Genomic DNA, 14558 nt, shown 5'->3' on the forward strand with positions numbered 1-14558 from the left:
ACCGCGATGCGCCGGTATCATTAACATCCACATCTTCGGCCCTTCCGCCGCCGCCCCCCATTTCTGAACAAATTCGACACTGTACACTATTCATCATAATCCTCTTCCCCCATCTTCTACCCCCTATACCATACTTACACACTTCACCACGGCGTCTTGGGTTGTTCGATCTGGATTTTTCGGTTCTTTTCGCTCTTCTTCGTCTTTTCCTGTTTCCTGCCTGGTGCAATGCAACAAAAGCAACAACAGCTACTGCTGCTGCTGCTACTACTGCTACTTCTACTACTACTAATGGTATATGGGCATCATCGGTTGGTCGGTCTCTTTAAAGGTTTCTTTCTCTGTCAATGTACTTCTAGATAGCCGGCCTTCGCGCCTCCTTAACACCAGCATCCAAACAACCGCTTGACCGCTGCCAACTACGCAGTCCTTCTCCTTCTGTCACCGTAGACATCCTCTCTTCTGCTCCTTCTGCTGCTCGTGTGCGTGGCCCTGCCCCTGCTCATGTGACCCTTCCCGGACGGCCCTGCTTCTACTTCGTCCGCTTGTAGCTCCTGTGGTTTCAACGTCAACCCAACCCTGCGACAAGCTCCTCGCAGCAGAGACGGACTCGCAGAAGCAGCAGAAGAAACAAGAAAGATACGCCTGTCGCTCGTCTCTTCACTGTAGGCCTCTCGAGTCGCCTGCGCAGCTGCCCGTCTGCTTCTCCCTGCTGCAGCGCCCGACCCTTGACCACGGCTAGCCGTCGACCCCGGACTGACTACCTTCTTTCCCCTCAGAAAACAACATCACCGCCAGAACTACTACATATTCACGCTATAACTACACCCGCGCCACACAAATACAGAGAGAGAGAAAGCACCCAGACACACAGCCATGCTGTCATAAGTTACTGTATCTCGACTATATAACATCGTCTGCAGCTCCTCTTTGCTCAGACTCGGCATCGTTACGCACTGCTCTGCTCGGTCTGGGGCTATGCTGCCATAGCTAGTTAGTTGTTTGACCAACTAGTCAACTATCGATAAGCGCAAGCAGCAGAGCTGCCAGCTTCAAGAGGGCAGAAGAAGAAATATCGAGCTGGTGGACCATTTTACCACTGCTTGACACGGGCACACACGCACACACAACACACACCCTCAGGCAGATACACACACGCTGGACCAGTGACACCGTACCACAACAGAAACAGAGTAGTTAAAGGAGCAGATCGAGCAGGAAAAAAAGCAAAGCAAAGGAGGATAGCGGCAAGGTAAGTAACTGATAGTCACTCAGTTTCAAGCAAACAACACTGGCAGATACCTGTCTCTCTTGTTTTCCGGAGAAGGCATTTACTGACTCTTTCGCTGCACGGGGGGGCCACCTTCATAGCTTCTTAACAAAGGTACGGACTCCTGATATCCCGCACCAGCAACATCAGCATCAGAAGACATCGGCGTACAGCGCTGTCACGCCCAGCATGAGCAGTGTACCAGGCTCCGGCTCTGGTGCTGGTACAGGCGCTGACTCTGGAGCTGGCAATGGTTCCGGCAGTGGCATTCCAGCTTCGACTTCCCCTTACCCATTACCAACCACAGCCATCCCTACCATCTATCGCACGCGCAGGTCCTCTTACGCCTCCGTCCTGTCGCGCCAGCCAGGCCAAGCAGAGCACGAGCATGACGAGCACTACCCTCCGTCTCCGTTCCGCTCAAGTCTAACTCCATCGTCTAGCACCAATAACAACGCCATCCAAGATACCTCCTCCTCCAGATCCCGCAACCAAGTCCCTTTCTCCTCTTCCGCACTCCCCACAGATCCCGCAGCCATGCAACAACAGACAAACGGCAGCGGTGCTGGTGCAGGCGCAACCGCAAACAGCTGGCGGAGACCAAACTCAAACCTCTCCTTCCAACTGGGTCAGGGCATCGGCGTGGGACAGCTCCCATCATACTCAAAGCAATTTGAGAAACTGCTCGAACAGGCTGATATGAATGCCCTACCTTTTGGCCTCAACAATTCGCTATACCAACAAAACCCAGAAGACTCCTTCTTCACTCCTTCATACCTCCGTTCGTCGAAATACGTCGCCCAGCTATATGCAGCTCACAAGGCAAAGCTCTCCTCCCAGCGAGATGCTCAATCGCAGAGTCAGCATACGCCTACCCCAGGCTCCTCTGCCCAACATCTCCCCTCAGCCTCCTCGCTCCCCCTATCTGCCTCGTCAAGTCAGCTTAACCTACACCGCATGGCGCCTTCGCACAGAGGAATGACATATGACATCGTTGAGAGTCATGGTCCTGGCGGTGACTCGACTGCACCGCTAGAGGGACAGCAACTTACCCCACTACCTTCTCGTTGGAACGAGAGTGATAAGTACAGCGGCCTGGATTTGTTAGGAGAAGGGCTAGAGGTACGGTATATTGGCCATGTGCCTAAACAGGAACACGAGGCCGCAGCCGTAAGAGCCGATCAGCCTATGCCTGTCAAATGTGGTATATATTACTTTGAAGTCACTATTCTCGCCAAACCGAAAGACGGGTATGTCAGACAACTCAGCTCATTCACCAGCCTTTCAATCTTATGCGATAAAAACAAAGAGACTTGCTAACAGCTTTAGCAGTATGATTGGTGTGGGCTTCTCGAATAATAAGGCTTCTCTGGAGAGATTACCAGGCTGGGAGCAGGAATCCTGGGCCTATCATGGTGATGACGGTAAGACGTTTTTCGGTGACAACCAGGGCCAGGGAAGGTCTTATGGACCTACATTTACCGTCAATGATACGATTGGATGCGGCATTGTGTTCTCTACTGGAAACGCTTTCTTTACAAAAAACGGGTCTTTCCTCGGTGAGTTGGTACAGTCTATCAAACATACGGCTTGCGTTTGATTTAAAAAAGCTCATTACTAATGGCCATGGCAGGAAATGCGTTCCGTGATTTGAAGCCCGCGAAGCTATACCCATGTGTAGGCATGAGAAAACAGCCTGGCGCACATGTCAAGGCGAACTTTGGCCAGTTTCCATTCATCTTCGACATAGATAGTATGATGGCGGTACGTTGTCCCACTCCCATCTTGTGAGTGAGCTGTGGAATACTAACGAGAACCTGGATAGAGCGAAAAATATGATGTCCAGAAGAACATCCAGATGACGGACCTCTCTACCTTGCATCCCACATTAGATGAATCGGAATTCATGCAGAAACTTGTTGCCCAGTTCCTCGCACATGACGGATATGTAGAAACTGCCAAGATATTTGCACAGGAAGTTCAGGATGAAAAGCGTGCTTTGCAAACTTCCGGAGAAGTGTCCATGAAGGAACTCGAGGTTGAGGATGATGTAGATGCCATCAACAGACAAAGTAGGCCCAAGCTCCGTCTAATCCCCATCAAATGGTACCAACTAACTTCGTGCGCAGAAATACGAGCAGCGATACTAGAGGGAGACATCGACAGGGCCCTGAAGCTGACAAATGTACACTATGCCAGCGTCCTCGGTGACAACCCACACATCCATTTCAGACTACGATGCAGAAAGTTCATTGAGATGATGCGTCGCTGTACTGAGCCGCAGCCTGCCGCAATCAGTTCATCAAATGGCCTGTCGGAACCTACCAGAACAACTTCCGACGGCTTCACACTCGACATGGAAGTCGATGACCAAATGCCTGACGTCGATACCAATGAAGCAATTGCTCCTAGCGACATGATGGACACTGATGCTAGCAACACCAACGATGCTAACAACGACACCACAACTGTCAAAAAGGACCAAGACCTTTTGCACGAAGCTATACTGTATGGCCAACAGCTACAAGCTGACTACTCCGGTGATGAGAAGGAGCACAAGAAGACCCTGGACGACATCTTCTCACTAGTAGCCTATGCGGACCCCAAGACTTCTGTTCACGGCCACTTGCTGGATCCCAGCGGTCGAGTTGCAGTCGCGGAGGAACTAAACTCTGCCATCTTAGGTAACGTCCCTCTACACTTGCTTCCCACTACATCTACTAACAGACTACCATAGTATCACTGGGGAAGTCCTCCTCCGCGGCGGTGGAGCGGCTGTACCAACAGATCGAGGCACTTGTAAACGAACTCAGCGAAGACGGCGGCGCAGGGGCGTTTATTAACGTCGTTGACGACTACTTAAAATAGTTTCATCTCTCATTCCTACTGTTTTATCCATTTTATCCGGGATTCATCAACATTAACACATCCATCGTTATTCATTCATGGGCATCATGGCGTCTGTCTATTAGCCGTACTCATACTTATCTCCTCTTATCCCCCTTTTCTATTCTTTACCCACATACCTCCCTGCTTGCCTATCTATATTTACAACTGTACGTCACCGCCCCCTCACGTTTTATATTATTTATCTATGCCTCTGTTCTACCCTTGCGTCTATGCCTGAGTGTCTGGAGTTTGTGCCTCTCTGTAACTCTCCCCTTTTTCGCCTTTTATAATGGTTCAACAATCAAGTGTCTGTCTGCCTGACTCCAGGAAAACTACGGTGAAGTGTGTAGTGAGGAAGTCTATACGTAGTAAGTAGTTGTTAATAGCAATAGATAAAAGTGATAAAAAAAATCCCCATTCCATAAGGAAGCGAGTTAAATCCGATATTAAGAAAGGAGGGTAAAAAAAGAAAAAGAAAAAAGAAAAGTGCATCGACCGGGAATCGAACCCGGGGCCCGTCGATGGCAACGACGGATTTTACCACTAAACCATCAATGCTGTTTGATACAAGCAGTCTATTGTGAGTGGTTTAGCAGATCATAGCTGATTAGAGCTAGATATTTACCTGAATAGGCCGTTTCAACGTCAACCACTTTCTTTCCACTTTCTTCCCAGCGACATGTCAGTTAGTAACTGGTTGTGCCGGAAGGTATGATATTATTGTCATGGCCAATGGGTCAGCTAAGTAGTTCGATAGCTTCTGAACATTTTCTCCGGCACTTATTGGGCTCATGTCTTCCCGCTCAAAATTAGTGGGGGGGCCGCGGACGTGCGAGCCTTGTCCGCATCCTTCATGACAACAACGAGAACGGCCTTACATTTGCGAAGGATTCGTCTCCAATCCTATTATGAAGCGCCAGCTACTGCGGGGTGAGTTTAGTCCCCTCGCATAATATACCCCTGCCCGCAATGGAGTGCCTATCGATGGACCTATATAAACCATGAGTTATCCCAAGACGAGTCCTCCATTTCCTCCATTAGAATATAAGCCGCCACTCCTTAGAAGAAGAAAGCATCAAATAATTGATTCCAATCTACCAAAGGCGCGTGAGGATGGGTGGAGAATACAACCAAATTCCTATGGTCTACCAGGAAGCAATCAAGAAGTATGAGGAAATCACTAAAAAACCGCTGCTTGATCCAACCTTGCTTGAAATCACATCCACCGACGCTCTGCTGGATAAAATCGAGAAGGAAAATGGCAAATTCGACGACTTTCGGTCAACCAAGCACGGCTTATTCGACGCGCTAGAATGTGCTCTGAAGCCCATCGAGCTGGTTGAACATCTTGTGTCTGGGGCAGCTTCTATAGCGTTTCCTCCAAGCTCTCTTGTGTTTGGTTCAGTCCTTTATTTAATGGATGCTGCTAAGGGAGTTTCTGCCTCTTACAACGCTATTAAAGACTTGATGGACTCACTTGAGGTATGACCTGCGAGAGAATTAGGTTTTTCTTCAACTAACATGAAAAATATAGAACTTTACCGTTCGGTTACGCATATACAACCGCGAGCTTATTTCGAATGAATTGAGTAAACATCTTAGTGATATCCTTGTCGTTCTGATTGAGGTCTTCGCCTTATCCCGAAAGGCAATCAAGGGAGGCAGGTTTCTCAAGTTTGCCAGGAATGTTTTAATTGGTAATGACGACAAAATTCAGGAGGCAGTTGGAAGGCTCGCCAAACTCACTGAAACTGAGCACCGTCTTGTGGGTGCGGAAACATTAACAGAGACCAAGAAGACGAGCCGTGCAGTTGATGACGTCGCGATCACTCTCGCTGCCACCACCTTGACAGTAGACAAAACCAGCCACTCGGTTTCTCAAATCAGTCTTGAAGTGACGGACATGAACCAAAAATTGAATAACCTTCTACACGAAACGGCATCATCAAACGAGATGTCAAAAGCTGAACAAGACAGAAATCACCAAGATTTTATCAAAGGAGCACTCGAGCCTTCGGTCAGTGCTTATGACTGGTACGACAAGATCAATAAGTCTCGAGTTAAGGACACTGGAGACTGGATCAGAAATGAACCATTTTTTATATCCTGGGCAGAGAAAAAGATACCTATTCTGCGAGTCTCTGGTAACCCTGGGGCCGGAAAGTCTTACCTCGCATCCAACATGATATCATACCTCACTGGCGAGTATCCACAGCTTGTGCATCACTCTTCTCGTGTCTCAGTGGGATATTTCTTCTTCAAGGATGATAACCCGAAAACAAGGTCTATTCACCAAGCACTTCGTGACATGGCATATCAAATCAGTCAAAATGACCCGGTTTATGCGAAGTATATTGTGACAAGCGCCCTCACGTCTGAAGATGTTAGCACCATCGAAAGTGCCTGGCGAATGCTCTTCGTCAACTTCTTTGTCAAAAAGTCAAACATAGCCAGCAGTGTTTATTTGCTTCTTGATGGGGTTGATGAAGCATTTGATGCGGAAATACAGCCGTTCTTTGATCTTGTTAAAGATATAAATGAAGGTACATATTTAGGCCCCAAATTCACTGAGGCTTTTTATTTTCCTTCTTTGAGATTTTTGAGGAAGGCTTTCGTTAACGCCTTTTGTTAATTAGTGACCGATAATCCTCGAATTCAGCTGGCAATAGTTGGAAGGCCCCAACTCGGCGATCTTATCTCAGAGTCTCTTGAGGTGGATGAGGTTCCTACGATCTATATCACGGAAAATAAAAACTCAACTGACATTATTTGTTTCATCGAGAACAATATCCGAAAGTCGAACATTCTTAAAAGAGTCTCGGGAAGACTACGATCAGAAATTATCAAGAAACTTTCTGATCGGGCTCAAGGCATGTTTATTTGGGTTCAATTGATGCTAAAAGAGTTGTTGAAGAAGAGAAGCGAGTCAGCAATCCGTGAAGCCCTGGATTCTGCGCCTCGTGGCTTGGATGAAATGCTTTCTCATGTCCTCACAAGTTTCTCTTTGACTCTTGTTGATGATTATTCAGATACCCTGAACGAATTATTGGCTTGGGTAACATGTGCGCAGTGGCCCCTGACACTGAGAGAGCTTGATACAATTTTAAAGCTCAAATCCCCTGACGGGGATGGTATGATCTACCTGGAAGGCCCCCTTCGGAGACAGTTTGCTTCTTTCTTCAGCCTTAATCGCGAAGATGGATTAACTACTGCCGAACTATATCTCATGAATCCAAACGTTGCTGGCTCGGATGACGAAGATAATATAGGTCGCACCCAGGAGAAGACTTTTGAAGATGCGGATGATGCAACTCAGTTTGATTCGAACCCAGATACAACGACGGTTACATTTTGTCATTCCTCCCTAGGAGACTTCTTTCGGGGTGTGAAGGGCAAAGTTTCCGCAGGTGACGGATATCCCAGTATCGGCGTCGACTTCAATGACGCTCAATTTAACGTCGCGAAGTTATGCCTGGAGATTTTGTGCAACGAAGAGGGAGAGGATAAAGCCACAAGCTTACGATATGATGCGGATGGGCACTGGCCAAAACACCTCCATATGCTTAGTGCATCTAAAAAGTCGTCGCTTGAAATTTCGTGTGATGAAGAATCCATGTTGAAATCGGAGGATACAGCCGCAAGCTTACGATATTATGCGGCTAAGAACTGGCCAAAACATCTTCATAAGCTTGATTCCTCAAAAATGACAAATGCACAAAAGATACAGATAGTCATTTTATTGTGTCGAATGTTTACCCAACAAAGCACCATGAAATATTGGATTTTTACTGTCGGGCCACCATTTTTGACTACAACAAACCTGGGACAAGTAAGAAAATGGATGGATGATGAGCAAATCGTAACTGAACTACCCCCTGGTTGTCAAGAATTTGTCAGGTCAACTTCCAGCTCACCTGCAGACACATTTAGGTCATTAATTCTAGTTGTCGAAAGATATTGGCTTGGTGATTTACTAGGGCATTCCGAGACTTGCTGCGACATGGTTTTCAACTATTTTTGTCTTAAGGATGGAACTCCGGATCTGCAGCATGAAGGTTGCAACTCCGCCGCGATACTTATCTCTCTAGCCGAGAGGTTGGGCATGGAGAAAACAGCGAATTGGTATCGGAGAGTTGCTGTGACTTTACGTGACAAAGGTTTCCTTGAAGAGTCCTTGACGTACTTTACCAAATCATTAGAGCTTGACAGTACTTTGTGGCTCTCGCGTGGTGGTATGGCAACGACATATTTCCAGCTGGGACAGTATGAGAAAGTTATTGAACTGCACGCATCATTAATATCCGAAGTTCAACAGGGTACGGGGAGACTAGCCGGAGTGAATAAGTATCTTCATGCAATGTATGAGCGGACGGCTGAATGTTTTGCCAAACTGGAGGATACGGCAAACGCGTTGAAATATTATCAGAAAGGCCACAGCATTTCCCCTCAATGCAACAAATGTATTTGTCAACTTCTACTTTTGATGGATGCTCAGAAACTCTGCGAAGATATAATCTTGACACTGAAAGCCATGCAAGGGAGGATGACCCCAACCGGAGATTGCGCTTATTTGGCCGTCTTCGTATATATCAACTTTGATGTTAACTCAGATTACTTCAAACTTGTCGCGCGAGCTGCAAGAAACACAGGGCAAGAGGATTTTTTCATCGATGCTTGCCGAGACACGATTCGTGTGACAAAAAAGCTGTTAATTTCGGTTGAGTCAAGCAAGCTCGAGCTTTGTCTTGCGGATTTCTATTATAAGCATACAAGGGAGCAAGCCAAAGCTCTAAGGATATGGAACAAGCTGATTGAAACCTTTGCAGAACCAAGACTGGGAAGTGCCATATTCTTCGTCAAAGATGAGGCAACAGACCGGCTAGCTACCCATTACAGCCGAAAGCTATGGCAAGCAGGCATTGATTTTTCAAATGCAGAAAATGATGTCAAGAATTTAGAGCGGTTAGCGAAACAGGAGTCAAACCCTCATGGGAGCAGCTCCTCCATATCCTACGCTGCCAATAAGGCTGCCATTCGCCTTGGGCTGTGGTATCGACTACAAGGTAGAAGGGAGGACGCAGATGCCTGTTTTCGACCATCGATCAAATACGCACTCGAATTATTGTCAAATGATGACCTGGAAAATGATACATTCGCTTACAAAATTCTTAGGGAGGTGCTATTGGCAACCGGTGAGAATGAGCTCGTCATTCCCATTTTCTATTGCCTAGTAGCAATGCTCAATGATTCGACGAGAACTAAAATGGGGATGCGAAGGATGGGAAGTCACGATGACACCATCGGTGACAAGCCTACTATTGGGGAATGTAACGGATGCCAGAAGCTACTTCGAGGGAGCGACAACGTCCACGTCTGCACTTATTGTCTTGGGATGATGTTGTTTTGCGAAAAATGCGAACAGCTCGCAAAAGACGGTGTGATACCAGAGGGGGTTTGCAATGTATCACATGTATGGATGCTTATCCCACGCAACCCCGATCCATATGTGACTGGCAAGTTTCGTATTGGAGGTGTGCTTGTTGATTTAGAGGCCTTTAAAAAGCAGCTAGCCAGGCGCTGGGGGCTTTGATCAGGACACATACTCCAGACTAACGAGGAACGGCGACACTCAGCAGTTTTAGTAGGATCCTCGAAAGCTACATAATATATGGTTATGTCCAGGACCTTGAGGAACTTCCCCTGTAGTAAGAGCTGTCAATAGTGTCCAAGGATGCAGTGTTTTGGTCGAGGCGGCTGTCTCTACTTCCTTCCGCCTTGCTTTCGCGGGCTAGAATATATGAATACTTCGGTCTTTCCTATTGCGGAAAGGTGTGGTGTTTAGAAATATCAACTTCTCCTCCACTTCTCTTCTTTGCTTCGCTTTGCTGTACTTACTCAAGGGGACTGCTTACATATTCGCCTCAGCTTATTATGAAAAGGACTACATTGCATTTATTTTCATGCACCGGAGCGATTCTACCTCTCTGAGAAATAGGCTGATGTGCCTGATGCCATCAGATCGCACAGACGAAGCGCGACCATTGCTTGCCACCCATCAACATTTAACACCATCTTCCAGCTCCGCCAGATATGCCGGTGAGAACACCTCGAGTTGATCTCTCATCTCTCATCAGGCACGCCGTTTTGGCATTCCTCGTGATATACCCAACCACCGCTGGGGCAAGTTGTGAATGTGGCTTCGTCATCAACGATACTCAGGACTACTACACTCACCTCATCCACAACAATTTCAGCACCTACTCGCCAACAAAGCCACTAAGTACGAACCCCAAGTTTACACGTGACTGGGCAATTCAGAAATGGGGGTTGCCGGTGATGAACTGGGCGACACCCTTGCCTATACTCAACCGTCCTGAGAATGTATATCTTGAAAATGGTCAGTTGACGCTGCGGCAAGAAGGGTATTCGAAGGAGTCTGTACTGTCTGCGCATAACGTTAGCGTAGCGTCAATCGCCAGTCGTGCTTCCAATATCTTGCATGGAAGCTTTCGGGCAGATATGATAATGGAAAATGCTTCGGGAGGCAGTGTGGCCGGATTTTTCTGGTATCGTGTCTGTACTCCTTATCCAAATTGGTTTCTCCTTTTTGAAAGAGTCCTAACGGAAAGAACAGGATGACAAAAACGAAATCGATATCGAAATCCTGACGAGAGAGTTCAAGCCCGACTCCATGTTGGTTCATTACACCACGCATCCGGCCTTGGATGATCGAGGATGGCTGATTGATAATGCAACTGAGATCATTGCGTTAAAGGGACACCGGCCAGCCGAGCACTTTCAACTCCATCGGTTTGACTGGACAAAAGAAGAGCTGCGGTTCTACCAAAATTCGAAGGTAGTGCACACCAACAACCTCCGCATTCCAAAGGACGAAGGAAGCGTTTACTTGAACCTCTGGGCAGACGGGGGGATGTGGAGCGGATCTCCAAGCACGACTGACGTGTATCTCCGAGTCAAGCATCTTTCGATATACCACAACACCAGCGCAAGCGAGAACGGGACGGACACTGCCTTTTCCAAGCGGTGCCAGAGGGCTGGTGGCCTTTCAACTGAGACCGTATGCTATGATGTGTATATCAATAGCGGCTTGCAGGTTCCATCCTCCAAGAGTAAGAGTCTGGCGCCGCCTCCCTTTTGGATGGTATTTCTTTTCTCTCTCGCCCTGGCAACCGCCATCACTTCACTAACTTACAGTGACTTCCTGCTGTAATATTCCTCCTGCCGCCATCCATCCATCCCCTCCCCCGCTTTTTCTTTTCTTTTCTTTTTCCTTTTTTTTTTTTCCCGCAATGTGTTCATCTCTCTGAGGGTCCTCTTGACGTTGTATTAGTTATATCAATTTAGCTGTTGGATAAAAACACGTGTGCAAGCTGCACCCTATATATCCTTGTTCACCCTTTGCTCCTCATTTCGGACCTTTTGCTTTGCTTTTTTTCCCTCCGTTCCTCCGCAGCCACTCACGGCCCGGTGATCCCAATCGGCTCCAGGAACTCGATGAATAATGTTCCCACTGGCCGGATATTAACGGAGGCCGGTTCAATTCCGGCCTCTTGGCTGGTTCCAGTGCTCCTGGCCAATCGTAGGCGTGGCGATTGAGGTTTGACTTTGGACGTCCTTGTAGCTTGCATGTACTATTCTGCGCTGGCTGGAAACAAAAGGAACATGAGAAACGACATCAGGGTGCCATCTTCAACCGAACTGCTCATAAATACATCCCTGAGCATCGAGGAAGAAGGGTTTAGAGGGGTGTAAGGGACCTCACCAGGACTCCTGGAGGCTGAAATGTACTTTAATACCGCGTTTATAGACGATCTGATAATCTAATCTGTCAGCTGGCCAGACCGGGCCAGGCGGGTTTGGGTTCGTTCGTACCGTCCAACGACAGTTTACCTAATCAAGCCATGAGCCTCCTCTGCCTGTTTGATATCGACGATATCAACATGCCAGGACTCTATATAAGCCCCAGGGACGATGCCAGTGACATCTACGATGCATCTGCTGGGCTATACCCAAGAAAGCCGCCCTATTTCGTCATCTGATCAAGCAGCGGCTTGTCAGGTCCCTCTCTTTCTGTCCAGCTTTCGTAATTAGTGCGTGAGGCCGGTATCAATTCCGGCCTCAAGAAGGATATATAATGCTGCCATACTCCCCCTCCAGATTCCCATTTTCCCCTTCCTTTCTACCATCTTTCCCAGGCCAAATAGGTGAATTTGTACTTCGTTGCTGCATCATATCATTTCCCACGCCTGAAAAGCCCCTTTCCCCCTCTCATTTACATCTACTCCTTCCCCCTATACATATATACATAGGCTTGCCACCCATTCTCACAGAGAGAGACGCACCTACAACACCACACCCCCTACCATATCTTCAAAGCCCTTGTTCTTCCCCCATCGTCCCATCATCCATACACCATGACTCGTATCGAGGATGTTCCTACTTCAACCATGAAGGCCTTCCCTCATGTGTTTGATGATCCCCAGTCCATTCCCAAGTCCGTTGACCCCTTCACCATCACAGCTGCGTCAGGATTCATGCCTACCATCCTGCCAGCAACCACCCTGCCGGAGGTATTCGCTCCTCTATCCTCCATCATGGACCGCCTCCCTGTCCGCAAGGCTGATGGAACTCCCGGACTGCTTGCTACCTATGAACTGGGTGACGTTGTCCATGCGGAGCTCCCTGATCTCACGGATGAGATTGACAAGATTGTCACCCCTGATGGCAAGCCAGATCTATATACGCTTACAGCCATCTTTAGAGACTACTCCTTCCTTGCCTCTTCTTACCTCTTGGAGCCCTGCTGGAAGTCCTGGAACACTAATCCTGACCAAGGCTATGGTCTTGGACGTGATAGACTCCCTCACTCTATTGCTGGCCCAATGTATAAGAGTGCTCAGATGTATGCTGCCCCTCCATGCTCCCTCCAGCCACCATGCTGTATGTATGATGATGTCATGCTAACGTTGTTGACAGCTTGGATCTTCCTCCATTCCTGTCTTATGCTGCCTCGTATGCTCTGTTCAACTATGCCCTTGCCGACACCTCCAAGGGATATGACTACTCCAACTTGAGGCTCATCCGTGGCTTCGAGCACGGTCTTGATCCTGACAGCTCTGAAGCTGGATTTATTCTTACCCACGTGTATATGGTCAAGGAGACTGGCTCCCTTGTTGACGGTGTCGTCCGCATCCTCAATGCCGTTGAGCAAGGTGCTGACCGTGCTACCGTCAATGATGCCTATCGTACCATCCTTGCTGGCATGACCAAGATCGAGGAGTGCATGGAAGGTATGTCAACCAATGCACTGCAACCCCTTTATAATGCATAGTAACTCAACTCACATCGCTACCTAGACATGTGGAAGAACTCCAAGCCAGGCGACTACATCTCTTTCCGTGTGTTCATCTTCGGCATCACCTCCCAGTCCATGTTCCCCAACGGCGTCGTCTACGAGGGCATCGAGGACAACCAGCCCTTGAACTTCCGCGGAGAGTCCGGGGCCAATGACAGCATCGTAAGCCTATCTTCATACCAGCTGAAGATGATCCTAGCTAACCTCTTTCTTACTCTACCACTTATAGATCCCACTACTGGATCATCTCTGCCAGATTCCCATGCCTGATACTCCACTCACTAAGATCTTGCATGAGTTCCGTGCTTACCGCCCATTGCCCCACCGCAAGTTCCTTGCCCATGTCGCTGCTAAGTCCGCCGAGCTCGACATCCCCAAGTACTCCATGCAGGACCCAGAGACCGTCTTCCTCTACCTAAAAACGCTCGACCACGTTCGCAGCTTCCGGTGGAGACACTGGCTCTTTGCCCGAGAATACATCATCAAGCGCACCTCCCACCCAACTGCTACCGGAGGAAGTCCCATCGTCACCGTAAGTTTTATCTCCTTCTTTTCTGGCCTTGTCGATACGGCTATTAATCTGGTATATAGTGGCTTCCCAACCAGCTTTTTGCTGTCATGGACCTCATGATTGCCACTTATGACAATGCTGTCGTTCCAATGTTGAAGAACGGAGCTGGCACAAAGGGTGAGAACCTTGGTTCATTCGATAAGTACAAGGACCAGGTCGAAGAGATGATGGAGCTTGTAAGAGACCAGAGGGATAAGCTGGATAAGGAAGTTCTCAAATGGTGCCAAGAGCGAGGTGTCCCAACCAACCAGTAAATTGGTTATTACCCTACCCATCTCTTTCCTTTACCCACTATCCTCTATTTCTTTCTTTTATTTGTCCCAGAATCATTTTTCACGTGAATCATGAGCTAGAGTGGGAGGCATATTGATTAGGGATATTCTTCTCATTTCTTAAACTGTGTCCTTAGCCTTACAACCATTATCAAGTATTTAGAATAAAGAATTAAAAGT

At 47.9% G+C, this 14558-nt stretch overlaps 4 protein-coding genes and 1 non-coding gene across 7 annotated transcripts; 4 read left to right on the plus strand and 1 right to left on the minus strand.

The window, feature by feature from the left end:
• Positions 1-585: 585 nt before the first annotated feature.
• TERG_06112 (uncharacterized protein) lies at positions 586-4622 on the plus strand. 2 transcript variants are annotated; one of them, XM_047750102.1, is made up of 5 exons: positions 586-2520; positions 2603-2829; positions 2904-3034; positions 3096-3342; positions 3400-4622. In XM_047750102.1, exons 1-5 carry the CDS (start codon positions 1460-1462, stop codon positions 4005-4007), a joined length of 2274 nt encoding a protein of 757 aa, XP_047606794.1. In that variant the 5' UTR covers positions 586-1459; the 3' UTR covers positions 4008-4622. The 2 variants fall into 2 exon arrangements, with proteins under 2 accessions (XP_047606794.1, XP_047604535.1); XM_047748551.1 differs by having other exon boundaries at positions 3096-4622.
• Positions 4623-4646: 24 nt separating this feature from the next.
• On the minus strand, positions 4647-4717 carry TERG_10552. The gene has a single exon. It is a non-coding gene; the product is annotated as a tRNA-Gly (tRNA).
• Positions 4718-7031: 2314 nt separating this feature from the next.
• TERG_06113 (uncharacterized protein) lies at positions 7032-9749 on the plus strand (the record flags this gene model as incomplete). The annotated part of the gene is made up of 1 exon (XM_003233070.2): positions 7032-9749. The coding sequence occupies one exon, from the start codon at positions 7032-7034 to the stop codon at positions 9747-9749; it is 2718 nt and encodes a 905-aa protein (XP_003233118.2).
• A 500-nt stretch (positions 9750-10249) lies between these two features.
• TERG_06114 (uncharacterized protein) lies at positions 10250-11390 on the plus strand (the record flags this gene model as incomplete). Its single annotated transcript, XM_003233071.1, has 2 exons — positions 10250-10732; positions 10794-11390. The coding sequence occupies 2 exons, from the start codon at positions 10250-10252 to the stop codon at positions 11388-11390; spliced, it is 1080 nt and encodes a 359-aa protein (XP_003233119.1).
• A 1204-nt stretch (positions 11391-12594) lies between these two features.
• TERG_06116 (uncharacterized protein) lies at positions 12595-14360 on the plus strand (the record flags this gene model as incomplete). Of its 2 annotated transcripts, XM_003233073.1 has the most annotated exons (5): positions 12595-13082; positions 13157-13470; positions 13537-13697; positions 13765-14067; positions 14127-14360. In XM_003233073.1, 5 exons carry the CDS (start codon positions 12595-12597, stop codon positions 14358-14360), a joined length of 1500 nt encoding a protein of 499 aa, XP_003233121.1. The 2 variants fall into 2 exon arrangements, with proteins under 2 accessions (XP_003233121.1, XP_047606795.1); XM_047750103.1 differs by lacking the exon at positions 14127-14360 and having other exon boundaries at positions 13537-13805.
• Between the last annotated feature and the right edge of the window lie 198 nt (positions 14361-14558).

The sequence above is a fragment of the Trichophyton rubrum genome (genome assembly GCF_000151425.1).
Source record: "Trichophyton rubrum CBS 118892 genomic scaffold supercont2.7, whole genome shotgun sequence".
In the NCBI taxonomy this organism is placed as follows: Eukaryota; Fungi; Ascomycota; class Eurotiomycetes; order Onygenales; family Arthrodermataceae; genus Trichophyton; species Trichophyton rubrum.